The sequence below is a fragment of the Equus asinus genome, chromosome 24 (assembly GCF_041296235.1).
Source record: "Equus asinus isolate D_3611 breed Donkey chromosome 24, EquAss-T2T_v2, whole genome shotgun sequence".
NCBI classification, from domain to species: domain Eukaryota; kingdom Metazoa; phylum Chordata; class Mammalia; order Perissodactyla; family Equidae; genus Equus; species Equus asinus.
Window position 1 is genome coordinate 20297134 of NC_091813.1, and position 27210 is coordinate 20324343.

Here is a 27210-nt window from a genome sequence, read left to right on the forward strand (position 1 = left end):
ATTCTTCCAATCCACGTGCATGGAATCTCTTTCCATCTCTTTATGTCATTATCAGTTTCTTTCAGTGATGTGTTATAGTTTTCATTGTATAAGTCCTTCACCTTCTTGGTTAAATTTATTCCTAGGTACTTTATTCTTTTTGTTGCGAATGTAAATGGAATTGTAGTCTTATGTTCTCTTTCAGTAAGTTCAAAATTAATGTATAGAAATGCAACTGATTTCTGTAAGTTGATTTTGTACCCTGCAACTTTACTGGAGTTGTTAATTATTTCTAATAGTTTTCCAATGGATTCTTTAGGGTTTTCTATATATAAGATCATGTCATCTGTAAACAGCGAGAGTTTTACTTCTTCACTCCCTATTTGGATTCCTTTTATTCCTTTCTCTTGCCAAATTGCTCTGGCCAAAACCTCCAGCCCTATGTTGAATAAGAGTGGTGATAGTGGGCATCCTTGTCTTGTTCCTGTTCTCAGGGGATGGTCTTCAGTTTTTGCCCATTGAATATGATGTTGGCTATGGGTTTGTCATATATGGCCTTTATTATGTTGAGGTAGTTCCCTTCTATCCCCACTTTGTTCAGAGTTTTTATCATAAATGGCTATTGGATCTTGTCAATTACTTTCTCTGCGTCTATTGAGATGACCATGTGGTTTTTATTCCTTAATTTGTTGATGTGGTGTATCATGTTGATTGATTTGCAGATGTTGAACCATCTCTGTATCCACCCAGGGCTGGCTGTTTTTGATAACATGAATTGTTTGTGAATGTGTGTCTACGTCTTATGTTTTCTACTAGATCAAAGTCATGACTTAGTTGAGTAGGGGTTGCGTAGTTTTCCATGTGCGCTAGAAGTGGGGGTCGAGACAGGACCCTCGTCTGCAGCAACAGTTATTTTTGTACTTGAGCTGAACGTCGATTCTTATTTAGTGTTTATGATGTTACCCCGTGTTTTTAAGAGCAGATCATTTCTCTCAGTCCCCTACCTTCTCTCCCCTCCTCCTCTTTCTTTCTCTTGTTTCATCCCAAATGAGAAAATACATATAGTACAAAAGTCTAAAAATAAACACATGAAGAAAGCAGATGAAGAGAAACTAAAATAGGATCATAAGATAAAGACATTGTGTGTTATGGTAAGCTGTGTGTTTAGCAGTCTATTTATAGAGAATAAAATAGTGAGATTTGTGCTGTTTTATTTTGTAAATAAAAATCCTTCAATAAAATGGTATAAAAGTGACTTTGAAAGCCAGATGTAATTTGCTTCAAGGAATCTTATTTGAGTCTTTGTGATAAATTCAGATTTATTTTTATGATGACTCTTCCTGTGTAACACTTGTCTTTATGCAATGATTTAACAATCATTAAAAACTAGACACAAGTGTGTGATTTGAGGCAAAATGTAGAAGCTAAGAGTCAGCCCGAGTGAGAATCCCTGGTCTCAGAAGTGATGTGACCTTGGGCAAGTTCCTTACTCCCTCTTGAAGCCTTAGTCTCTATTTGTAAATTGGGGGAAATAACAATAGCTTCCTGCTGTGAACAGTAGATGAATTAATCCAGGGAGCTCTTGACCCCGTGAACACATGTGCTCCCTGCTCTGATTGTCAGCATCTTCCTCATCAGCGGCCTCATTCTCAAGGGGGGCCTGGAGCCCTTTCCTCAAGGCAAGTGTGCCGTAACCACACTTCTCTGAGCTTCGAAATAACTGGACGTTACAGTGCCTGGGTCGTAAAGTTCAGTGGATTATTTATCCACTTAGGAAGTGAAGACTATATTTTTCATGGGAAAGGAGGAGATTTTGATATGTTAAAATTGGAGAAGAGAGTTGCACGCCCTTTGAAAATAGGAGTACGTGGTGGACATCTGATACATATTTGTTGAACAAATGGAATTTTTTGGGATAATATGTAACTTTTATAATAAATGCTAATTAGGCTAAAAATACAAGATTTGTATAGTCAGTTAGTAACAATTGGTTATTTAAATATCAACCCTTATGAGTGAGTTTACTGGGATACCTTTTCACTGAAATTGTGTTTAAAAATCTGTTTTGCAGGTGGTTGTACCCAGAAGCCCTTTCCAGGCCAAGGGACTTCTTTTGTCGTGCATAGAGGATAAAAATCCTTGTATATTTTTTGAACCTAAGATACTTTACCGGGCAGCAGGTACAGGTTTTCTTTATTTTATATTTGTGAATATCTTTATACGTTTTGTTTTGCACAGCTCGAAAAATTATGAACTTGTTTTTATAAGCTTAATTTATATTTCCCTTGTAGAAAAAAAATTCTTATTTCTTCTATATTTAGTTTGTCTTCAACTGTGTATTTCATGCTAACTTTAGGGAAAATCCATGTAGCCATTTTATATTTTGATTGTGGAAACAAAGAAGCAAAGGGAAGTGGTAACAAGGGCATAGGGACTATGTTTAGCTACATAGTGTATGTTTATTAAATGCGGGTTGAATGAAAAAGTGAATGAGCTCTTTGTACTAAATAATATCAAATGCCCTTTTAGCTAAAGTGTCCTTATTGGCCTTCATCTAAATTAGGATACTTTTGATAGTGAAGGGGGGGCCACTATTAATGCTGTGACATCAGGTCTGTACTGGGATGACTGTCTAGGGCAAACTGAGATGTTTAGTTCCCCTCCTTTTAGCTCAAAATGATGATTTTTTTAACCACTTGTCTGTGACTCCTTATTTATCAGCTATACTGGAAATTTTTAATATCAAACTTGTTGTTTAAAGTATATTTTATTTTGAATTCAAGAAACATTGCTTTGGCAAATCATTCTTTTCCTTGAATAGTTAAGCTTAAAAACACATTTTGTTTTATTCTGATGTGATTTACGTACAATAAGATGGTTAGATATTAAGTGTTCAGTTTGACAGATTTTTTTGACAGTCCTATACATCCATGTAACCACTCAGCAAAAGGGGACATAGAACATTTTCATCACTCCAGAAGCTCCTTTCACCTCTTTCCTGCCGAAGCATTCTTTCCACCCTAAATTAACCACTTGGCTTGCTGTCACCATAGATTAGTTGCACGTAGTTTTGGCCTTCATCTAAATGAATCACACAGTATATATTCTTTTGCATTTGCCTTCTTTTACTCAACCTGATGTGTTTGAAATTCATTTGTGTTGTTGCTCATATCAGGAGCTTATTCCGTTTTCATTGCTGAGTAGCATTTCCATTGTATGAATATATCACAGTTTGTCCATTCCCATGTTGATGAACAAATGTCCATCATTGTTTTCAGTTTTTGCCTATTTTGTACAAGGCTGCTTGGGACATTCCTGTACAAGTGTTTTTTGAACATACTGTTTCATTTCTTTTGGGTAGTAAACATCCAGGGATGGAATTGCTGTGTCACAGGGCAGATGTACATTTCACTTTATAGGAATCTACTAAAGAGTTTTTCAAAGTGGCTGTGCCATGTTACATCTCCATTGCAAACTTCTCAGAATTCCAATTGCTCTTAAGTTAAAAATTTTAAATTGAACCTCTAAATATTTTAGGCACTCTATTGTAATCTATAGCCCGTTATGGGATAAAGATATTATAAGAACTTAAAATCTTGAGGAGAATAGGAAAACATCGATGGGATATACTGAGGAGCTGTTTGATTTCTAATTACTTTGGATATCCTGTGGGTATTATATTTGTAAGGCCAACCAGCTGTTAAACCTAAACAATTAATGCAGATTTTTTTTCAATATTTAATAAATGGAGACTGAATAAGAAACATTTGGAAAAGTAATATTCACTTTGCTGCAAATTTTGAAATCAGGGTTGGTAAGGAACTGTTTCCTGTTGTAGGAGTCCAGCTGAGAGAATGAGCTTGAGAAACTGTTGTAGGCTCAGCCCTGGGAGAGATCGTGGAAGACCCGGATGAGGACGGGGCTCAAAAGGGTTTCAGAAGTCTCCCCATGACTGATTATGTGCCATTTTGAGGACTCTGACTCTCAATCTGTTCTTCACTCCTAATGCTTCAGTAAAGACCAGAAAAGCACTAGTTCTTTCATAGCTAGAGAGCATGTTTGCAGACGAAGGTAGGCTGGGAGAACCACCTGAATCTACACGTGAGTGTTCTCTGGGTGGTCATCAGAGTTCATCCCTGGGCACCAGCCTGCTGTCCTGGGAGCTTATTAGAAATGCAGTTGTCAGGCCACAACTCATGGCCTACTGACTTAGGACCTGTGGGAGCGGGGCCGGCTGTCTGTCTTAGAAGCTCTTCAGGTGATTCGGACTCATAATAAATTTTGGGAACCAGTGCTTAGTGTCGATTATGAAGCAGTAACTGATGTTGCCTATCTCCGTTTATCTTATATAATTCTTGGTTCTTGTATAGAATTCAAGATGCTTTAAACCCATGGTTTTCTTAGACTTGGCCTCTGGTTCAAATCAGTATCTTGCAGCTGACCATATTTTGATTTCTACTCTTTTTGGGGAGATATGGGTGGGGGCTCTGAAGGTTCTGACACTGATTCTTCACTTGCTGCCTGCTTGCAGCCCACTGTTCTCCAGCTCTGTTAATCTCTCAGATCTGCTTCCCACTGCTGGAGTAAACTCCACACTGCCAGTGGATTGGAATAATAAAAGGAATGGAGCATTTCGATTCATTAGTCTGAGGTGCCTTGTGGAAGACAGTTCTGTATTGATAGAATCCAGTAGATAAAAGAAGGTGCTTTCAATTCATTTCAAAGACCAGAGTAGCCTGATAATTTCTAAGAGATGATAAAAGAAGCCTTGTAGTATCCATAAGTACTAATTTAATTGACTTTTTTCCTACATTCGTTCTTCTTGAATTTCCAGCATACATTTAGGAATAGTTAAAACGGTGGGCTAAAGATACAAAGCTTTGTATTTAAAGTTTTTTCAAACAGTTCATATTGGCAAGGTTCAGAGAATAATAAATATATGTATATTATATTATAAATACTAGGCTGATAATTCTTTGTAAAAATGGGAGTTAATTGGGAGTTGTGTTCATTACATAATAGCTCATTTAGGTTAATTATCCAATAATCTTAACTAAATTGGACATGTTCAAGTTTAAGGATATAAAAGGAGTAACTTTTGAGTAGTCTAAGGCAATGTTAATAAAATCTATATATTTAAGTCCTTATATTTTATTTATGGAATGATATCTTAAATTCTTAGATATATTAATGCATTAGACAATTCAAAAAGTTAGATATATTTGGCTAACAATAAAACCCACATTAAGACCTCAAGTAAGATGGAAATTCATCCTTCTCTCGCATAAATATCCAGGTTGGCATCCAGGGCTGTGTGGTGGCTCCTCAGTCATCAGGGCGCCAGGACCCTCTGTCTGGTTTCTCTGCTGTCTTCCACCTGTGACTTTCAGCTCCTGGATCCAGACGGCTGCTCTGCTCCCAACATCACATATACATTTCAGCCACCAGGAAGGGGGAAAGAGGAAAGGGAAAGGAATTCTCTTTCTCTTTAAGGAATGACTTGGAAGCTGCGCATATTAAATCTGCCCCTATCCCATTGGTCAGAACTGAATCACAGGGCCACAGCTAGCCACAAGGGAGGCCGAAAAAAGTAGTCTTTAGCTTAGTGCCCAACCAAAAATTTTATTGTTACACAGTGATGGCAGGTAGATATTGGCAGCTACTAATCTCTGCCACGGTTGCTTACATGGTTTCCAAAAGAAGTTACACATTTTAAGGAGGGAATAGAACTGTTAGGAATAATATTGTTTGACTCATAGTCTACTTCAGGGACTCCATCTCAGAGGTATACTGATAAAAGTCTGAAAGAAATGTTACTGTTCATTGCAGTGCAATTTATGAGAACAAGGACTGGAAACAACCCATTTGTCCATCAGCAGGGGATGTGGGGTTGGTTGGATAAACTAAACTACATCCATCTGATGGATCACACTGCAGCTCTTTAAAGGAATGAGACAGGTCTCTGTATACTGTATCAGTTAGGGTTTGATAAGAGAATCGAAACACTAGAAGATATGATAAAGAGTATATTATAGACATTTTCCCTATAATATATGCAATTGTAGAAGCTGAACAGTTTATAAAACGTTGCTTCTGTACTTGGTGCTTATCCTGAAGTCCACTGGGCAGACTGTGAGGAAGGGAAGATAGATGTGAAAGTAGGGAGAGCAAGGACAAACCAGAACCTGCTAGGATGGATTGAAACCCAAAGGACAGTCTAGGACTTATGTCTGTCTCTCACCACCTCCAAACCTTAGTGGGAGGAAAAGATTGGTTGTTAGGAGGCTGTTTGAACAGCATGTCTAAGAAATGATGAGGCTTGATTAGCAACTGGGATGGATTAGAAATTTCTTAGATTGTATGAAATACTTGGTGTCTAAATGAATTTAAGGAGGGGAAAGAATAAATGTAGAATAAGATTTTCTTGTCTGGTAGTAATGGAGGAGTGGTATATACCCTGAAATAAATGGAGTGTGAGTGTGTGTGTGTGTGTATGTGTGTTTTCATGTACACTGAGCTGTCATGAAAGTTAAGACTCTGCAGAGACCTGAGATAAGAGAAGCTTAGAACCCTGAAATGTAAGTGATGCCTAAGTCTCCTGAAGGTATTTGCCAGGACCTGGAGACATTGAGCTTCTGCTTTGATGAGTCCATGGAATGTTGGCAACAGGAGATGAAGTCCAGGGCTTATGTTAGGTAGGGAATCTACCAGGAGCCTTTGCTTAAAGCTGGGACTCCATGGACCACATCGAGAGCAGGAAGTGCAGAATGGCAGGAAGGAAGATTTCCTGTCTTGACTCTATGCTGGTGGAGAGAAAAGAAAAAATCTGAGAATTTTTGTCACAAGATTGTCCTGGCACAAGATTACAGTTTAAATTGCTGCTAGTATTGTGGTCTGAAAACTCTTAAGCAGATAGTTTAAAGTGGTTCCAGGTTGGTGGTGCCCCAAGAGAGCTGTCAAAAGGCGACAGAATCCTCTGTGGAGTCACTTCAAGCCGGGCCTCAGAATAGTCCCACAGATAAAGTCCCAAAGGAAAGACCACGTCCCTTTGAGCAGCAATGAGAAAAGGCAGATGCAGACCCATGAAGACTTCGAATGTTAGAACTATTGTATAGACAATACAAAAAAATTTATATTTTAAAAAAGGAGACACTTGGTGATGTCAGCAACATGGTGGAGTGAGCAGGTTTCCTTGTCTCTCCCTCTTTGAGCTACAACTAATTGGACATTCATTGATCAATGGAAGATACTGATACCTCAGGACACCTGAGAGACCCGCGCTGCTATACATCGGAAGGTGGGTGGACTGCCCCTGGGGAGGAGGTGGAGATAGGTGAGAGCTCTCTGGCACCCAGACAGCCCAGTACCTGCGAGTGATTCTCTCCCGGCTGACATGCTCATAGCACCACCATGGCCTTGAGGGTGGGCGTGCGCAATGGCGGCGTGACTGTGGAAACAGGTGACCACAGCCCTAAGCTCCCTGAGATTGCTCCTTGGTCCAGTGGGAAAATCCACGGCCCTACAGTGGCTGCGGGGAAAGTCTCTGATTAGCCCTAGTGGAGAGGCCCCACCCACCAAGCACAAAGGCTAGGAGACCTTGGGCAGTTGTGGCTCGGCAGGGAGAGCTACCCACCAGCTGCATTAAACACCCACAGCTCTGCTGCACCCCTGAAGGGGCAAGTGAGACCCAGCAGGACCGTGTGAGTAGGCAGTGACAATCTGGAGCCCCAGTGTGACTGCTCCTTGATCCAGTGGGAAAATCCATGGTCCCACACCAGCTGCAGGGAAAGCCTCTACTTGGCCTTAGTGGAGAGGCCCCGCCCACCAAGCACAAAGGCTGGGTGACCTAAGAGCAGAAGTGGCGCAGCCAGATGAGCTAACCACTGGCTGCATTAGATGCCCATAGCCCTGCTGGGGCCCAACGTGGGCAAGTGAGATCCTGCGGGATCAGATATTGGCAGAGCTGTGAATCTAGATGAATCAGCTCCTGGCTGCTGTGAAAGCCCATAACACTGTTGCAGACCCTAAGGAGGTAGTGTGTCTAGGCGGGTTTGCAAGAGTAGGCACCAGCAACCTGAAGCCCCCTTGCGATTGTTCCCACAGCTGATGGGAGACCTCACAGGGCCACTGTGATCTCGAGGAGGGGCCCAGACTAGGTTAGAAATAGCTGACAGGGATACTGGTTGGCACAGATTACACAGCTGCTCTCCCCTTCCCCCAGTGGAAGCAAGTGGAAGCAGTAACCCAACTCTATCCTGATGCGGAGGCACAAATCTATACCACCAAGAAGAATGAAAAAATATATTACATCTCTAGAACAGAAGGAAAATGACAAGTACCCAGAAAACAATCCCGAAGACACAGAAATCTATAACCTAAGTGACAAAGAATTCAGAATAGCTATCATTAAAAAACTCAGTGAGTTAAAAGAGAATACAGATAGACAACTCAATGAGTTCAGGAGCTATGTCACAAAAGAGCCTGATACTGTAAAGAAGAACCAATCAGAAATGTTGGAGATGAAAAACACAATTGGGGAGATTAAGAAAAATCTGGACTCCCTGAACAGTAGGGCTGATAATATGGAGGACAGAATTAGCAGTTTGGAGGATAGGAATATAGAAATGCTTCAGATAGTGGAGGAGAGACAACTAAGACTAAAAGGAAATGAAGAAACTCACAACAGAAGAAGAAAAAAAGACCTGACAATAACAACCTAGAAGGGGAAGAGGATAGGGATTGAACCGGCTTAGTCTAAGGAAATAGCAGGCTATCAGAAAATGGACTATCTCATCTATGAGATGTTTTATATAAACCACATGGTAACCACTAAACAAATAACTAGAACAGAGACACAAATTACAAATAAGAAGAAAACCAACATAGAAAACTACCTACCTGAATTGGTAGTCCAAAATTTATGGGAAGAGAAACAAAGGAAATGCAGGAGAACCAGAAAACAAGAGATAAAATGGCAACATCAGGCCCCCACATTTCAGTAATCACTCTAAATGTAAATGGATTGAACTCTCTGAAAAAAGACCTAGAGTGGCAGGATGGGTTAAAGAACAAGTCCCAACAATATGCTGCCTCCAGGAAACACGCCTCAGCCTCAAAGACAAACACAGACTCAGAGTGAAGGGGATGGAAGACCATACACCAAGCTAATAGTGAACATAAGAAAGCAGGTGTTGCCATACTTATATCAGACAAGATAGACTTCAAGGCAAAACAGGCAGAGAGAGACAAAGAGGGGCAGTTTATAATGATGACAGGGACACTCCACCAAAAAGACGTAACACTTATAAATATATATGCACCCAACACAGGAGCACCAAAGTACGTAAAGCAACTACTAACAAAAATAAAAGGAGATATCAACAACAATATGATAATGTAGGGGACATCAACACCCCACTAACACCAATGGATAGATCATCCAGACAGTAAGTGAACAAGGAAATTGTAGAATTAAATGAAAAACTAGACCAGATGGATTTAATAGATATATATAGAACACTCCATCCCAAAACAGCAGGTTACACCTTCTTCTCAAGTGTGCATGGAACTTTCTCAAGTAGAGACCATATGTTGGGAAACAAAGCAAGCCTTAAAAAATTCAAGAGGATTGAAATAATATCAAGGATCTTTTCCAACCATAATGCTATGACACTAGAAATCAATTGCAAGAATAAAGCTGGGAAAGGGACAAAGATGTGGAACTTAAACAATGTGCTACTGAGTGACCAGTGGGTCATTGAAGAAATTAAAGGAGAAATCAGATATTATCTGGAGACTAATGAAGATGAAAACACACCATACTAACTCATTTGGGATGCAGCAAAAGCGGTCCTAAGAGGGAAATTCTTTGGAATACAGGCTCACCTCAGTGAACAAGAAAAATCTCAGATAAGCAATCTCAAACTGCACCTAAAAGAATTAGAAAAAGAAGAACAAACAAAGCCCAAAGTCAGTAGAAGGAAGAAATAATAAAAATTAAAGCAGAAATAAATGAAATTGAAACAAAAAAGACAGTAGAAAGGATCAATGAAACAAAGATCTCATTCTTTGAGAAAATAAACAAAATTGACAAACCCTTAGCCAGGCTCACTAAGAAAAAAAGAGAGAAGACTTAAATAAATAAAATCAGAAAAGAAAGAGGAGAAATTACAATGGATACCATGGAAATACAAAAGGTTAGAAGAGAATACTATGAAAAACTATATGCCAAAAAATTGGACAACCTAGAAGAAATGGATAAATTCTTAGACTCTGACAACTTACCAAAACTGAATCAGGAAGAAATAGAGAATCTGAATGGACCAATCACAAGTAAAGAGATTCAAACAGTAATCAAAAACCTCTCCAAAGATAAAAGTCCAGGACCAGATGGCTTCTCTGGAGAATTCTACCAAACATTCAAAGAAGATTTAATACCTATCCTTCTCAAACTATTCCAGAAAATTGAGGAAGATGGAGCACATCCTAAGACATTCTATGAAGCCAACATCACCCTGATCCCCAAACCAGACAAGGACAACACAAAGAAAGAAAATTACAGGCCTATATCACTGATGAACATAGGTGCAAAAATCCTCAATAAAATATTGGCAAACTGAATACAGCAATACATTGAAAAGATCATACACCCTGATCAAATGGGATTTATACAGGGACACAGGGATGGTTCAACATCTGCGTGTCAATCAATGTGATACACCACGTTAACAAAATGAGAAATAAAAACCACATGATCATCGCAATAGACACAGAGAAAGCATTTGATGTGATCCAAGATCCACTTATGATAAAAAACTCTCAATAAAATGGTTATAGAAGGAAAGTACCTTAACACAATAAAGGCCATGTATGACAAACCCACAGCCAACATCATACTCAGTGGGGAAAACCTGAAAGCCATCCCTCTGAGAACAGGAACAAGACAAGGACACCCACTCTTATCACTCTTATTCAACATAGTGCTGGAGGTTTTGGCCAGAGCAAATAGGCAGGAAAAAGGAATAAAAGGAATCCAAATAGGCAATGAAGAAGTGAAAGACTCTCTGTTTGCAGACGACATGATCTTATGTATAGAAAACTCTAAAAAATCCATTGGAAAGCTACTAGAAGTAATCAACAACTACAACAGAGTTGCAGGGTACAAAATCAACTTACATACATCAGTAGGTTTTCTATATTCTAATAAGGAACTAACAGAAAGAGAACTCAAGAACACAATCCCATTCACAATCGCAACAAAAAGAATAAAATATCTTGGATTAAATTTAACCAATGAAGTGAAAGACCTATACAATGACAACTATAAGACTTTCCTGAAAGGAATTGATGGTGATATAAAGAGAGGAAAGACATTCCATGCAAGTGTATTGGAAGAATAGACATAGTTAAAATGTCCGTACTACCTAAAGCAATCTACAGATTCAACACAATCCCAGACAGAATCCCAATAACTTCTTCATGGAAATAGAACAAAGAATACTAAAATTCATATGGGGCAACAAAAGACCCTGAATTGCTAAAGCAATCCTGAGAAAAAAGAACAAAGCTGGAAGCATCACAATCCCTGACTTCAAAATATACTACAAAGCCATAGTGATCAAAACAGCATAGTACTGTAAAAAAACAGGCACACAGATCAATGGAACAGAATTGAAAGTCCAGAAATAAAACCACACATCTATGGACAGCTAGTCTTTGACAAAGGAGCTGAGAACATACAATGGAGAAAAGAAAGGCTCTTCAAGAAATGCTGCTGGGAAAACTGGACAGCCACATGTAAAAGAGTGAAAATTGACCATTCTTTTACACCATTCACAAAAATAAACTTGAAATAGATCAAAGACTTAAAGATAAGACCTGAAACCATAAGATTTCTAGAAGAACATATGGGCGTTACAGTCTTTGACATCAGTCTTAAAAGGATCTTTTCAGACATCATGTCTTCTCAGAGAAGGGAAACAATAGAAAGAATAAACAAATGGGACTTCATCAGACTAAAGAGCTCCTACAAGGCAAAGGAAAACAGGATTGAAACAAAAACACAACCCACCAATTGGGAAAAAATATTTGCAAATCATGTATCTGACAAAGGGTGAATCGCCATAATATATAAAGAACTCACACAACTCAACAGCAAAATATCAAACAACCCAATCGAAAAATGGGCAGGGGATATGAGCAGACATTTCCCCAAAGAAGATAAATGAATGGCCAATAGGCACATGAAAAGATGCTTATCATCCCTGATCATCAGGGAAATGCAAATCAAAACTACTCTCAGATATCACCTTATACCTGTTAGAATGGCAAAAATAACCAAAACAAAAAGTAACAAATGTTGGAGAGGTTGTGGAGAAAAAGGAACCCTCTGCTGGGAGGGTTCTGCTGGTGGGAATGCAAACTGGTGCAGCCACTATGGAAAATGGTATGGAGATTTCTCAAAAAGTTAAAAATAGAAATACCATATGACCCAGCCATCCCACTACTGGGTATCTATCCAAAGAACTTGAAACCAGCAATTCAAAGAGGCTCATCCACCCCTATGTTCACTGCAGCATTATTCACAATAGCCAAGACATGGAAGCAACCTAAGTGCCCAGTGACTGATGATTGGATAAAGAAGATATGGTATATATATACAATGGAATACTACTGAGCCATAAAAAAGGATAAAATCATCCCATTCACAACAACATGGATGGATCTTGAGGGTATTATGTAAGTGAAACAAGCCAGATAGAGAAGGACAATCTCTGTATGACTCCACTCATAGGTGGAAGTTAGACACGTGGATGAAGAGAACAGATTAGTGGCTACCAGGGGAAAGGGGTTGGGGTGGGCATGAAGGGTGAAGTGGTGCACCTACAATATGACTGACAAAAAATAATGTACAACTGAAATTTCACAAAGTTATAAACTATCATAACCTCAATAAAAAATAATATAGGAAAAAAAGGAGATACTTGAGAATACAAGCAGAAAATAAAATTTGAAGAATAGAAAGGGACGTCTAGAAAATAAAAATATAATAAAGAAAAAAGTCTTTGATGGTTTAACCAGAAATTATGAACAGATTAAGGGAGGGTTAGTAAAGTGGAAAATAAGGTCCAAAAAATTACTAGAATGTAGTCTAGAGAAATAAAGGGAAGGAAAGTATGAACGAAATGTTGAGTGTGAAGGGAGAATGACAAGGTCTAAATGTATCTGAGGAGCAGAGATGAGTGCGTTTCCTAGTAATGCTCCTTAATAGAATTTTGCTGATAGAAAAGCGTTCCCTGGCATATTTTTGCCAGTCTGCACAATCGGAGCTAGATTGATGCAGGAGGAAACATTTCAGGGAAGCATCAACTATTACCTGCTTTTCCCTCCAGCAGCATCATTAAGGTAAGATGTTATTTTCCCGAGTCTGGAATAATACTCTATACATAATTCCTGAAATAAAGGACTTAAAGGATACTAGGTAAAGAGTTCCTTAGGCAGCTGAAGTATTAGGCATCTAAAAAAGTTAACTTGCTAACTCAAAGAAGAATTTTCCCTAATGTATAATTTTTGTATATTTTCTATCAGTAGATCCTGTTCCACAGTGATTCAGCTATAGAGACCCTGTTAGCCAAGGCTTCAGCTTATAGCTCTAGTGTGCAGATGTCTCTCAGCAGTTAATCTTTCAGCATCTATTGGTCCCTTGTTTTCTTTGTGGGACATTTTCTTCCCATGGGCACTGCTCTGACCCCCCTCCCTGTGTTCTGCAAGGGCTGCTGGTCATCACATCTGACCTTTGTGATCTCAGGCGATGCACGTGTGGCTCAAGCCTGGCTACTCTGACTTCTTTTCTGGGACTTTATATGTGGAGACAGAGCTGCGTTTTTTATGGGTGGTTTGCCTGGGTTGATGTGAGACTGGGATCAAGTCGCCTGCCACTTAGTGGGTGATGGTCTGTGGCAGAAGACCGTGATGCAAAGCGGACATGTTCCCTGTGGGTGGGAAGGAGAGAGAGAAATCACAAGTGAAAGTCCTCACCATTTCACTTCTTTACATTGGCTCCTAAGGCTCCCTGAATTACTTTTGTTCCTTTATTCTTAATTTGATTAATGAGTTTCCCCCACATCCTTCCATTTAATCTCATTTTAAGTTTAACCATCTTTGGGTTTCAGTTCCCTGTATAATTTACTAATAAAATAGGTACTCTTGACTAATATAATATGTCATCTTGGTTAAAAAAAAACGATGCTTCTCTTTTAAGGTGAAAATATTCCCAGTTGGATCAGCAAAATAAACTGCAGCCTTTCATCACTTAATGTCAATGCCGCTTTTGTCCTAATAGCTGAAGCAAGAACCCCATCTATTCATACATAATAGTACTTCCTTCATAAGGTTATTGAGAAGATTGAGAGAATCCTTGTATGTATCTGTGTGATCTCTATGCACTTTTTGAACACTACTGTGCTAGGGCTGTATGGTGTAGACATATGGACTGTTTCGTTTAATACTCACAACGACCTTATCAGAAATTCTGTCATTATCACCATTTTATAGATGAGGAACCTGAGGAGTAGGGAAGTTCAGCAACTTGCCCGAAGCCACACAGCCAGGATTCAGACCCAGAGAGTCTGTCTCTAGAGCCAGGTATTGGGCAAACGTGGCACAGTGGTTCCATTTAATCTTCACAAAAGCCCCATGAGGTGGTTATCCTAAAACTGAAGTTTAGAGAGTTCAAGAAACGTGCTCACAGGAAGAAGTGATAGAGTTAGATGTTCTGACCCCGGAGGCTTCGCTCTGTGTAACGATACCCTATTTTTCATCCCATTTAAGCATGATTGAATGGAGGGCATAAATGAAACGATTTGCTCCAGTGTTCTAGTTTCATGCTAAGAAATATGCTATGTTTAAAATTTTTCCGAATTAAATTCATTTTGGAATTAAAATGATCTGCTTTCTAGTTGAATGCAAACATACACTCTCGATAACGGTTCCTTAAGGCGGTGCATCCCCTATGTAGTGTATAGTCTGAGGTTTGACTGTGTGCTGCAGTAACTTCTCCATTGGCTTAGAAGTAATTTGCATCTTTGAGAGTTATAAAAACTATACCTGTCATGGTCCAGTGTGGTCACAGTGGGGTTTGGGAGCCTCTGCTCCATGCTGTCATTAAGGGACCTAGTTCTGTGTCCCTAGCTGGAGGTGAGAGCAGCTGATGTGGTGTTCTGCATTTGGGGCAAGGGGATGAAACCCTCTGGTGAGTGCACAGCATTCCCTGTCACAGCCCTTCTCACTTGACCTCTCTGACGCCCTCATTTTTCCACCTGGTCCCCTTCTACTGCTCTACATTCAGGTATCTGTGCTGTGGTGACCCCCACATGTGTGGTCTACGGCATTTAGAAATGATTTCTTACAGTTCAGCTGTAAACTATATAAACTATAAAAACTATAAACTTTATAAACTATAAAGATGAAAGTGAAAATAGGTAATATATTTTTTATGCAGCTGTTTTCTTGAATTTTGTTTCTACTTATTTTGAATATACGATAAATAGATGTAAAACTTGTATCTTCTAAATTTGGAAGAAAAATAAATACTTCTAGATTATTTATTGTAATTATGACATTTAAATGCAATTTAACTTTTAAAAAATGGCAGAGGGATATTTAGAAAAGGTAGATAAGGAAGAACAATCTAGACTGTCAAAAAATGTACGAAATAGTTACCATTCAAGAAGGGTGAGTCAGTGACATTTATCAGATGCGGGCATCCTATGGGGAAGCCATTCTTGTATGTCTTTTGAACTTTTTGGTTTTATTTAATTGAGTGATTCATGACATTAGTGGTTTTGAAATAAATCTGGCTTTCATCTGTGGTTCTTCTAGTGGGAAGAAGGAACACTCAAAGCCTTGTGCTGCCTTATTTCCAGAATTCGTATTACACTTTAAGGCAAAAATAGGTCATAATGGTATTGAGGATTTTTTTTAAGCAAGTACATGAATTATGTATGAATTCATACATTCTGAAGAGAAGAAAATTGTTGTAAGTAGCTTTTGAATGGTAGAAGACTTTAAAAACGTTTTTGCCAAATATCAGTGTACACAAATGAGGAACTGGTGTTTTGTGTTTAAAGTTTGTCATGGTTGGCATCGTTGAGCAGATGGTTTTTGTGCACGCCGGTAAATTTAATCCTAGACACACTCACTGACAAGAATTAAGTTCGATCCAGTAATGAGAGAATTTAAGTCATTTGTGAGATCTTTGAATTAGTTTTTAAATTGAAATGTTAAAAATTGAATATTTAAAAAGAATTTAAAAAGCCCGAGAATGTATCTTATAACCAGAAATAGCAGTTCTTTATCTCAATCTTCACCAAATCCATGCTTGTCTCCCCACAGGCAATCATTTCTAGTAGTTTATTCTGGTAATTTATCATCCTATTTGTAAATAATATGCCTATACTGCTTTTTAAAGTTTTAGGCATTATTATTTTAACTTCCTACTAGAATTTAGCTATTTTGTATCACCTTCTTTTCCTCAGCATGTCCATCCCTCCTCCTCAACCTACCTAAACTTCCAAGATCTTCATGGAGTTAGAGTACACCGTTTGGTCGGATCGTTATTGAGCGTTTACAGTGCTCCGACCATATCGCTGTGATTCACAACTGAGCCCCTGCCCCCTCCCGGAAATGCCTTCTTTCATTTCCTCTTTGGTGTACAACTCTTTTTTTGGAATGTTTTTTTCTCTTTCTCCTCTTTTCATTTGCTTAATTTCTCGTGTTCCTGTTACTATGATAGTCCCTAATCTCCTCGGTGTAGTCTTTTTTAAATTACCTTCAGACATGTTAGGTGGTCAGTCAGGTTTCTATGTTTCCTGTAGGCAACGCTTCTGTCCTGGGCAGTCTAACAAAGTGGTCAAGAGTGTAGACTTTGGAACCAGATTGCCTGAGTTTGAAGTACTGGCCCCACTGCTTACTAGTTAGGTGACTTTGGCAAGACTTAACCTTTCTGTGTTCAGTTTTCTCACCTGTGCCATGAAGACAGTGATAATACCTGTCTCATCAGGTTTTCTTCGAGACGAAAGGAATGAATGGGTACACTTAAAGGCGCTTAGCACACAAGCTGGCTCAGTGCAAGTTCTCAGTCAGTGCTGGTGGCGGTTGATGTGACTTCAGGGATGACTCTCATTAGTCTTCAAATGTAATAAAAAAAATCTTGACACACATCAGTTATCCGTATATATAAGGGCAGTGATATGGTTTGCTAAATGGCAACCTGGATTCTTAACTAAAAAGTAGTAGTTCAATTACCCTGTTGAGCTAATTTAATTTTCTTTTTTTTCAATTACAAAGATATACACTTACTGAAAATAAGATATTTTAATATTTTGGTGTAAGTGACATTAGAGTGAAGTGGTTAGCAATGCCTTACATTGTTTTCTTATAAAGACTTATTTTTCTCATTATAAAGGTATTGCGTGCTCTATCAGCAAGCTATTGATGCTTAACAAGCTGCTCCTAAAACTTACTGGCTAAATCAACTGTTTATGTAGCTTCTGTGCAGGCCAGCAATTTAGGCTGAGCTCAGCTGGGCAGTTCAGGTTTCATCTGGGCCCCCTCATAGGTTTACCATCGGTTGGAAGTCAGGTGTGAGTTGGATTTGCTGACCTTAGCTGGGCTATTTCACATATCTGGGGCTGTGGTTGGTTGGCCTTGGTCTCTCATCCTCCAGGAGGCTAGCTCGGACTTGTTCATGTGGTGAAAGCAGAGGTCTCAGGGGACCAGTAGAAGCATGCTAGGAACTGGCACACCATCACTTCCACTCTAGTGTGTAGGCCAAAGCAAGTCACAAGGCCAGCCCAAGTTTAAGAGGAGGGCAAACAGATTCCATCTCTTCATGGGACTGCTGCAAAGTCACCATGGAAAGGGTGTCGAGACAGGGGGGGTTAAAGGACTGTGGCTGTTGTTCAGTCTTTCTTATGTGTTTATTGAAACTCCTGTAAAGTACAATAGATGATGACAGCTCATAAATCCATCACCTAACTACTCTTGACTCTTTGTTGTCTATACTGCTAGACTTTTACCTACGTGTTTAAACAGATTTTGTTACTGTCAATTTATTTCAATTTTCATTTGTTTGATTACAAGAAACCTTTTACATGTTTTTTAATTTCATATTTGTTTATTCTTCATGAATTGTTCATGTAGACTTCTGTCTTAACCTTGTGGAGTAGCATTTTTGTAACCCTAAAACAAGCAGGGAATGTAGCTGTTGGATTATTATTCTATTTTGCCATGAGATGACCTTGATCTAGTTTTGAGCAGCAAGAGGAATCAAAAGGTTTTCAGTCAACGTGCAGTGCAAAATATCTTTGGATCCATATCTTTGGTGATTGACCTGATAAATTGAAGTATTCATGGAATAGGACCCAGTGGAATTTTCTTACACTCTCGCATCTTCTTTATATTATTCATGTTCACTTTCAGACTAATTTTGTACATTAAAGAGATGTCTATTTTTGATCATTGGCCTAATCCAACTGGATATCTTCTCACTGACTAAGCTTACACTACATGATAAAGAGTGATTGATTTTTTTGTTTGTTTATAATAAAATTTAATGTTGTGAATCATGTGCACTCTTTGTAAAAAATTCAAGCATCGTAGAGCTATAGAATAAAAAGTAAAAAGTGAAAGATCCTTTTCCCTACCCAACTCCTTTCTTCAGAACTTTTTCTTTGCATTTATATTTATATACATATGTGAATGTATAGAATATATTTACATATAAACAGTTAAGATTATATTGTAAACATTGTTCTGTAACTTACTTTGCAAATCTTTTTCCACTTACAATTATGCAAATATGTGAATATATAGAACATATGTACACATATAATAATAAAAATAAGCATGTTATGACTATTCTATAACTTGCTTTTCTTACCAGTTTATTTTGGATATATTTCCATGTCAGTTCACAAAGATTTAGCTGATTTTTAGCTCATAACATTTCTTGGGGTGTACCATAGTTTATTCTTTCCTGTATTATGGAACTTGAAGTTTTTCTAAATTCTGCCTATTCTAAACAATGTTGAAGTAAACATCCCTCTTTATATATATTTGAGCATGTGGAAGGAGAAAATTATAAGCCTATGTCCTTTATAGTATAAACTATAAAACCTATATTTCTTAATTCCTTTCTTGTTTTCTATAAGCCTCATATATTCTTTGCTTAGGCTCTGGGTAATAAATGATGGATGAAGCCAGACTCTGCAAGTCTCTAAGTGGCAGTTAGTGAAAACCTGGGAGGATAAGGGATTATTGACACGGGTATTGTGGGGAGACAAGATTCAATATGTATTTACAGCCTGAAAGCTACAAATGAAAGCTGGGAATGTTTGTAAGACATTTGACTTGGGAATACTAAGAATAAGAGCTTTGCATTTTTATTCTCTTGTGTTATCAGAGTTTTCCCTGTTATTCTATTTTTAAATATTTATTTTCTGTATTCTGTCATGAAAAGTGCCTTTGTTAGAAGTCCACCTTGAAACAACTGGATCTCAACAGTTTAATCTCACCTTCTGGGATGTGTCACCGTTCTATCTATGCCCACAGACTGGTTGTCATTGAGAGCAGCATTTAACCAGTTATTTATAAATGTGTATATGTGTATATATACACACACATATACGTAGTTCTTAAAGTTTTTTTTTAAGTGGACAGAAAACATTAGAACGTTTTTTTCTTTGCGTCTTCACTGTAATGATTCTTCTTATCCAAGAACATGGTTGTCTTCATTTGCTCAAACTTCTTTTATGTCCATGAATAAATTGTGTAGATATTTCCATTAGGTTTGGCACATTTGTTGTTAGGGTTAGTACTAGATGTTTCATGGTTTGGTTTTTTTTTTTTTTTTTTGCTATTATGGGTAAGATGTTTTTTACACTACATGTTTCTAATTGGTTAATACTGGTATATAGAAAAGCTATTGATTTTGTATGTTACTATTTGGAAACCTTACTCAATTCTTTAGTATTTTAGTTATCTTAGATGTTCTGAGATAAGGAAAATCTTAACCCCCTTATAGCTAATGATAGTTATAACTCTTGTTTTTCAACAATTGATGAAACGTTTTTGTATTTTTCTTGGAAATGTGTCTCATCCTTTCTTAACTTGGACCCTGGATGGTACTTTTTACCAAGTTAAGGAAATTTCTCTTTATTTTTAACTTAGAGGCTCCTTCCTCCGACTTCTCCCAAGGTGTTGAATTTTAGGTATCTGATGAGATGATTGTGTTTTTTCTTCCTGATCTCTTGATGAGGTGAATTTCATTAGCGTATTTCCTAATCTTGAGTAATTCTTGTATTCCTGGGATAAATTCTACTTGATCATGATGCATTATTCTTTCAGCACATTGTTGGATCAATTAGAAAAATCTTTAAAAAGAGCTTTATGTTCATAAATAAAATTGGACTATAGTTTTCTCTTTACTTGTATGAACACGAATGTGTATTTCTATGTAAAATTGGTCTATAGGTTATCCTTCACCGTCCTTATCTGGTTTCAGAATCAGAGTTATGCTAGTCTTGTAGAATGAACTGGGCTGCCTTCATTTCCTATGCTCTAGACTCGATTGAATAACTAGGAATTATCTATTCGGTAAGGTTTAATATAATTTGCTTATAAAACTATCTGGTTCTGGTGCCTTTTGGGTCAGATTTTTGACTTCCTTTTGTTGTTGTTAGTTTACTTCCTATTCTTGAGTAAGTGTTGGTCATTTATATCTTTCTATAATATCATATATTTTCCAATTTAGTAGTATCAAATTTTCTCCATAGTATCATTTGATTCAATATGTTATATATATAAATTATTTAGAATAATGCTTGACACATAATAAATACTTAAAAATGTTAGTAGTATATTAAAAGATGTTTCTAGGGGCTGGCTCTGTGGCCAAGTGGTTAAGTTCATGCACTCCGCTGCGGTGGCCCAGGGTTCGGATCCTGGGCGCGGACATGGCACCACTCGTCAGGCCACGTTGAGGCGGTGTCCCACATCCCACAACTAGAAGGACCTGTAACTAGGATATACAACTATGTATGGGGGGTTTGGGAAGATAAAGCAGAAAAAAAAGGAAGAAGATTGGCAATAGTTGTTAGCTCAGGTGCCAATCTTTAAAAAAAAAAAGATGTTTCTATTATTATTTAAAAATCTCCAATGATTTATTTTAATATTAACACCCTTAAGCCTAAGTCTTTATTCAGAATATTGGGCTGTGAGCACGACTCCGAAGGAGTGTTCTAATTCAGGAGAGAGAGAGGGGTGAGGATTTTATAGAGCTTTAGCTAGAGAGATCAGCCAGCGTTCCACCAGTCAGGAATAGTTGGTCCAAAATGGTTTTCAGAAGAGGGAAGAATTGTTCTTGTGATTTATTGTCTGTTGGTAGGGCAATTCCGATAGCAAGAAGGTGAGGAGTAGTAGTTGCTGGGTCTATGGTAATATGAGGGCCACCGTGGGATATTTTCAGTCTATCAGGGACTCTTTTAAAGATTACTTAGGGTTTACAACATATCCTAGCATATTTGGATATATATCGTATCATGTTGCATCAAGGCAGTCTTCTCCTTTTTGAGTACAGGCAGTTCCTAATGTTCTTAAAATGTATACAAAGTCAGATGTCTGAAAGTCAAAATTAACTTATATTTAATATAGTTTTTTATCAAGAGATAAAATATAAAATTTCCAATTAAGCCTCTCCTTTTAGACATAGTTGTCAATGAGATAGTTACCAACGTTGTATATATATATCCTTTTTTTTCTTTTTGAATTGAACAATTAAGCAACTTAAGCACACTGAGCATCCAAGTGAGGTTAAAAATTTACTGGGTGTGGTGAACCAGATGATTTCTTTCTTGATCTCAGTTTTACAGTATTTTCTTTGGTGGCATCAGTGTTATCATTTTTCTGTGTCTCACTTATAAAATAATTGAGACCAAACACAATAAAAATTTCAATAGTATAGAAACATTGCCCTAGAGGCAATGATATTAACATTGCCCAAACTCAACTGTTGACTAGCAGATTGGGATGTTTTGAGCTGACGTTTTCATAGTTAGTTGATCTACAGAATTTCAGATTTGGAGTAAAAGGCACACAAAAAGCCCTTTAGGGATTTTCATCTTCAGTGTATACAAATGTGTACTGAGCAAAAATTGAAGACACATGAATTGAGGTCTGCCTATACTAATAGGTTAGAAAGTAGGAAGCACTAAACTCTTAAGGCCATTAGATTATTTAATATTTTCATATATGTTTATTCTTCACAAATAGAAATGACGTTGTCAGGTTTGTAAAAATTACAGCTGGGACAATTTTCTCAATTTGAAACATTAATTTTATCATTACTCTTTCAGCATCTCTCACTGTTGTACTTGAATTTATGGATTTTACCTAATTTATCTTTTTTTATCTCTAGCACTGAATATAGCTTGGGGTATGAAATTATTAAATAAATGATATTTGCCCTAAATCATTGGATGACAAGTCATAGTTTCTGGCTATATAAATATGCCCAGAATCCTTATTAATTTGGTAGTTTAATCCATGATTTAATATAAAGGAATTGATACGAAAGGAAAATCTAGATTTCTAATGGAGGAGTGACACAGCAACCCACAGAGACAGACACTGGGTTATTTGTATATGGAAATTTTAAACAGTGCTTCTTTATAGATTATAAAGCTCATTTGGTGTATAAATTAATTTGAGAAAATGGGAGTGAATTGCTGTAGGTCAGTGAGAGAATTCTAGAATAAATACTTGATTGGCTCAGGGAAAACAGCAGTTATTTATTCTTAACATTATGTTTTCAATCTTTAAAAAATGTAGCAAACATACCATCCCCTTTCTTAAAATATGTAGTTGCTGCTGTTGATTTTTAAGGCTTATGGTGAGGATCCAGCTTGGTATCTTTTCATATTTAATATTTCTATTGAAACCCACTTTGGGCATATTTCTACCCATATAACGTACTAGTTATGAGCTTGGACCCCAGAGTTACCACTTACTGTCTTGTAACTTTGCTGCATTACTTAATGTCGCTCTGCCTCAGTTTCCTCATCTATAGAATTGGGTTCAATCTAATATCAATCACATTGAGTTGTGAGGATGAAATGGGGGGATACATTTAAGATGCTTAAAATAGTGTCTAGTATGTAGAAAGGGCTCAACAAATACTAGCTTTTTTGATTATTATTAATATATTGGGGTTTCCTTATTCATCAGAGGTGAGTTTCTTCTCTGAAATGCTATTTATAATGTAAATCTGCTGCATATTTGTTGGTCGACTTCTTCTCCATGCTTGTCCTTTGTGTTCTCCTCTGATGCTGGGGTTGGAAGCTAGAACACCGTTTTCTTGTCCTCCTGGCTGTCTGAGTTCCAGGTAGCTTCTGTCAATGGACAGCACTCGCACTAGTTTAGAAAGTAGGATGAAGGCGGCAAGGAAGGAAGCCATTGTGGTTTTGTGGGCACCTCTAGTAGTGGCAGTTGACGCGACTCTGTTCTTGCCATTGTTCTGTGGCACTGATGGCAGCAGCATTGGTGACAGGGCCTTTAGTGGGGGTCTGTCCTGCTCAGCAGCAGCAGATGATGGTTCCAGCACTTTTAGTGGCTCCCATGGGCTGCTGGGTCCAGCCCAGAGGTGCTCTCTGCTTCGTGATCTCTGGGTTGCATTATTTGCTCCCACCATTTGCTCCTCCAGCCCTTGCAACATCTTTATAACAGATTCCATGAATTAAATTCTTCTAAAGAGGTTTCTGTTTTCCTGATTGGATGCTGATTCATAAAGTCAGTAGTTACTGTTCGGTATTAGATATGCAATGACAAATTCTGCAGACTGCATATGTAGTCCTTGTGTGTTTTTCTTACTCTTAAAATAATTGTCTTTTGTGGGTGTGCTCCAGTGGCTTTTTCTGTCTATTCTCTGCATTTAAGAAGTGAGTGGACAACAGCTAATGTTTGGTGTCTAGTGAAAATTGTAGCTCCTCATGGGTAACATTGTATTTATGGAAACTGATATGAAAGTATTTATAACAATACTTTAATGATTTAAAGTCATCTACCCAGTATTAGGTACTGTATTTCATTATTCTAAGATGTCCAATACCCCTCACGTTTTAACATCTCTGAAATTGAGATGTCACTTAAAATCAATGGCATCTTATCTGTGGCCAGCAATTGCTATTACCTACTCATGCACAAACATCAAAGTCATCAGTCAGTACCAGTACCTGCAGAATGGGTATCCACAGCTTGGAATAAAATTCCAGAGACACCGGAGAACTACTCTTTTAACGGTGAGGTTCCAAATGGTTGTGGTGGGTGGAAGGGTGGGGAATGTGAAGAATCACAATTTAAGGATCTTTTGAAGCAGGAGTCAAAACTAGGCTCTTCCTAAATACTGAGCTAGCTTGAGAGCCCAGTACCAATCTTTGGTTTTTTTCTTTCTGAGGAAGATTGTCCCTGAGCTAACATCCATGCCAGTCTTCCTCTCTTTTTTAGTATGTGGGCCACCAGCACAGCATGGCTGCTGACAGTGTGGTGTGGGTCCACACCTGGGAACCAAATCCAGGCCACCAAAGCAGAGCACACTGAACTTAACCACTAGGGCACCAGAGTTGGCCCCCAGTACCAATCTTTTATTCTTTTAATTTTTATTTTTTTGCTTGAGGAAGATTTTCACTGAGCTAACATCTGCACCAATCTTCCTCTGTTTTTGTATGCGGGACGCCACCACTACGCGGCTTGATGAGTAGGGTATAGGTCTGCACCTGGGATCTGAACCTGCAAACCCTGGGCTGCTGAAGTGGAGTGTGCGAACTTCACCACCATGCCCTTGGGCCGATCCCCCAATCTTTTCATTCTTTTATGAATCTGTTTAAAAAGTGCTGTATCACCAATGGGCTTGGTGACACAGAAAATAATATTCAGTGGAGAAGCTGTGCACTGACAATTGTAAGTTAAAAGGTGAGTGAGAGGAATTAGATTCTGAAAGTGAAAGAGTTTTAGGAATAACTTAACCAGTTTATTTTGCTTATATATTTTTTACAATGTATGCAGAAGGTGATTTATAATAAAACCCATGCTTGATTGCCTAAATTTTTGTCTTTCAATAAGAATTTCATAAAATTTCTAAGAAGTGTCAGTTTAATTGGCTGTGTTTTCTTTCTTAGTGATTCACAAAATAATGGTGTATTTTACAGTTGACAGTGAAAATGAATGTATTTTTCTATCTCAACATAATTCTCTTTGTCAGGTGATTTGCTTTTTTCTTTTAAACTCTCCACGTGCTGATGGAGGATGGCTTTAAGATAGTGCCCTTTAATTCAGTTTTCAGTTGCTTTCTTTGCAAGTTTTCCAGTTTACCTTGTTAGAATCTATTTATATGAATGACATTCATTCTTATAAAGCTCTTTGCTATAGAAAATACATTGGAAAATATTTACTAAAGGAATTCTAATATCTTAAACATGAAAAATGGACAATTGGTAGTAAAATTGTTGATGGGAGAACTTTTGCTAAATTACTAAATACTGCACACAAGAGAGAACATGAAAAAAAAACCTTGAGTAATTGTGAAGATTGAACAAGTTATATTACAAATGTGGTTAAATTTTAGTGTATATAATAAGAATACTGATGCACATTATGGAATAATATCGGTCTCATAAAAGCTTTTTTGTTACATTAAATGAGACAGGAAAATGTAGTGAGATTAATTTTGAAGTCGCCTAAGGATTATGATGATTGCTTTATCATACTGCTTTTGGGATATGTTTGCAAATTATTTTGAGAGGATACTAAATTTGTCTCATTAAGCAACAAAACTGGAAATACGGGATTTTCAAATTAGTTAACTAATTAATTATCAAAGAAAGAGAATTAGAGTGCATTTGAAGTGAAACTGGTCCAGGAATTTCTGTTTTAGGTTAATATAGCTATTCAAGTTAAAAATAATAGGTGAGTTTTTATTTTTCCGTGATATTTCAGTGGTAGGACAACATGACCTTCTGAAACCATGACACTTAGAAAAACATTTGAAGTGCTAACCTCATATTTTATATTTAACAGTATCTCAGTGTGAGAAGTCCTCTGGTTCCATACAAGATATTTGCTGATTCTGATTTGACTTTTATTTATATTTAGTCAGTTTAATGGGCTGTTTGTTTTTATTTTGTGGTCCTGAGTCTCCAGCAAAAAGCTGAAGGGCATGCACAGATCCTGAATTTGTGTCTCCACATCTTCATGTCTCTGGATAGTCAGAACTCCAGAGAACTTAAATTCATCCAGGCAGACGAGGTCAGAAATACATTACCAACTGTGGCTGCACTTTGGCAGTTGGATAGCTTTCTTAATATGTTCATTTTCTCCATTTGTGCTAACATTTCCAGAAACAGAACTTATTTCACAAGGCAGTATCATTCCACCATGTCTCTCCTGCCTGGTGTTTGAAGTCAGTTTCCCGTGGTTGATTTTCAAGGACATTTGTGATTTGGACTTCCTCGTCATATCATACCTTGTTTTCTCCAAATCTGTGGGGAACTTGCTAAGGTGGTTCAGCCTCCTGTTTAAAAATTTAATCTTAAAAAATGTAAGTTTTTCATTTTGAAATAGTTCAAACAGAAAAGATGAAAAAATAGCACAAAGAAGTCTTCGGACCCCTCACTCGGCTTCCCTAGATGTTAACCTCATACAGAACCGCAGTGGTAATGATCAGCAGCCGGAAACCGACAGTGCTGCAACGCTCCTAACTCCTCTGCACAGCTCGTTCACTTGCCTTGCTAGTCCCACTAGTGTCCTTTTCCTGGATCAGGATCCAATCCAGGGTCTCCGTTTATGGTTCCCTCTCCTTACTCTCCTTGATTTTGGGACAGACTGTCGTCTTTTTTGTCTGTCATGATCTCCACATTTGGTTCACTATTTTGTAAAATGTTCTTTGATGTGTTTGTCGAACGTTTCTTGCTGATTAAATTCAGGCTGTGTGTGTATTTTGGCAAGATCACCGGAGAAGTGCTGCTGTGCCCTGTCAGTGCATCGTGTAAGATGACGCCTGGCGGTGTTCGCTGCTTACTTGTTTGACGTTTCTCTTACTCTTTATGGAAGCTCACTGTTGGAACGCCAACGTTTTGCCTTCGTGCATCTAATTATATTCTTTCTTCAGGACCTACCTCTTTT

The 27210-nt window shown here is 37.9% G+C and overlaps 1 protein-coding gene across 5 annotated transcripts in view; it reads left to right on the forward strand.

Annotated features, from left to right (window-relative positions):
• The window catches only part of BCKDHB (branched chain keto acid dehydrogenase E1 subunit beta), a 228500-nt gene that overhangs the window by 49324 nt on the left and 151966 nt on the right, over positions 1 to 27210 (forward strand). For all 5 annotated transcript variants that reach the window (XM_014859754.3, XM_044757139.2, XM_070496706.1 and 2 more), the window contains exon 6: positions 2051 to 2159. In XM_014859754.3, coding sequence (XP_014715240.2) covers positions 2051 to 2159 — 109 coding nt within the window. The remainder of the gene's footprint in view (positions 1 to 2050; positions 2160 to 27210) is intronic.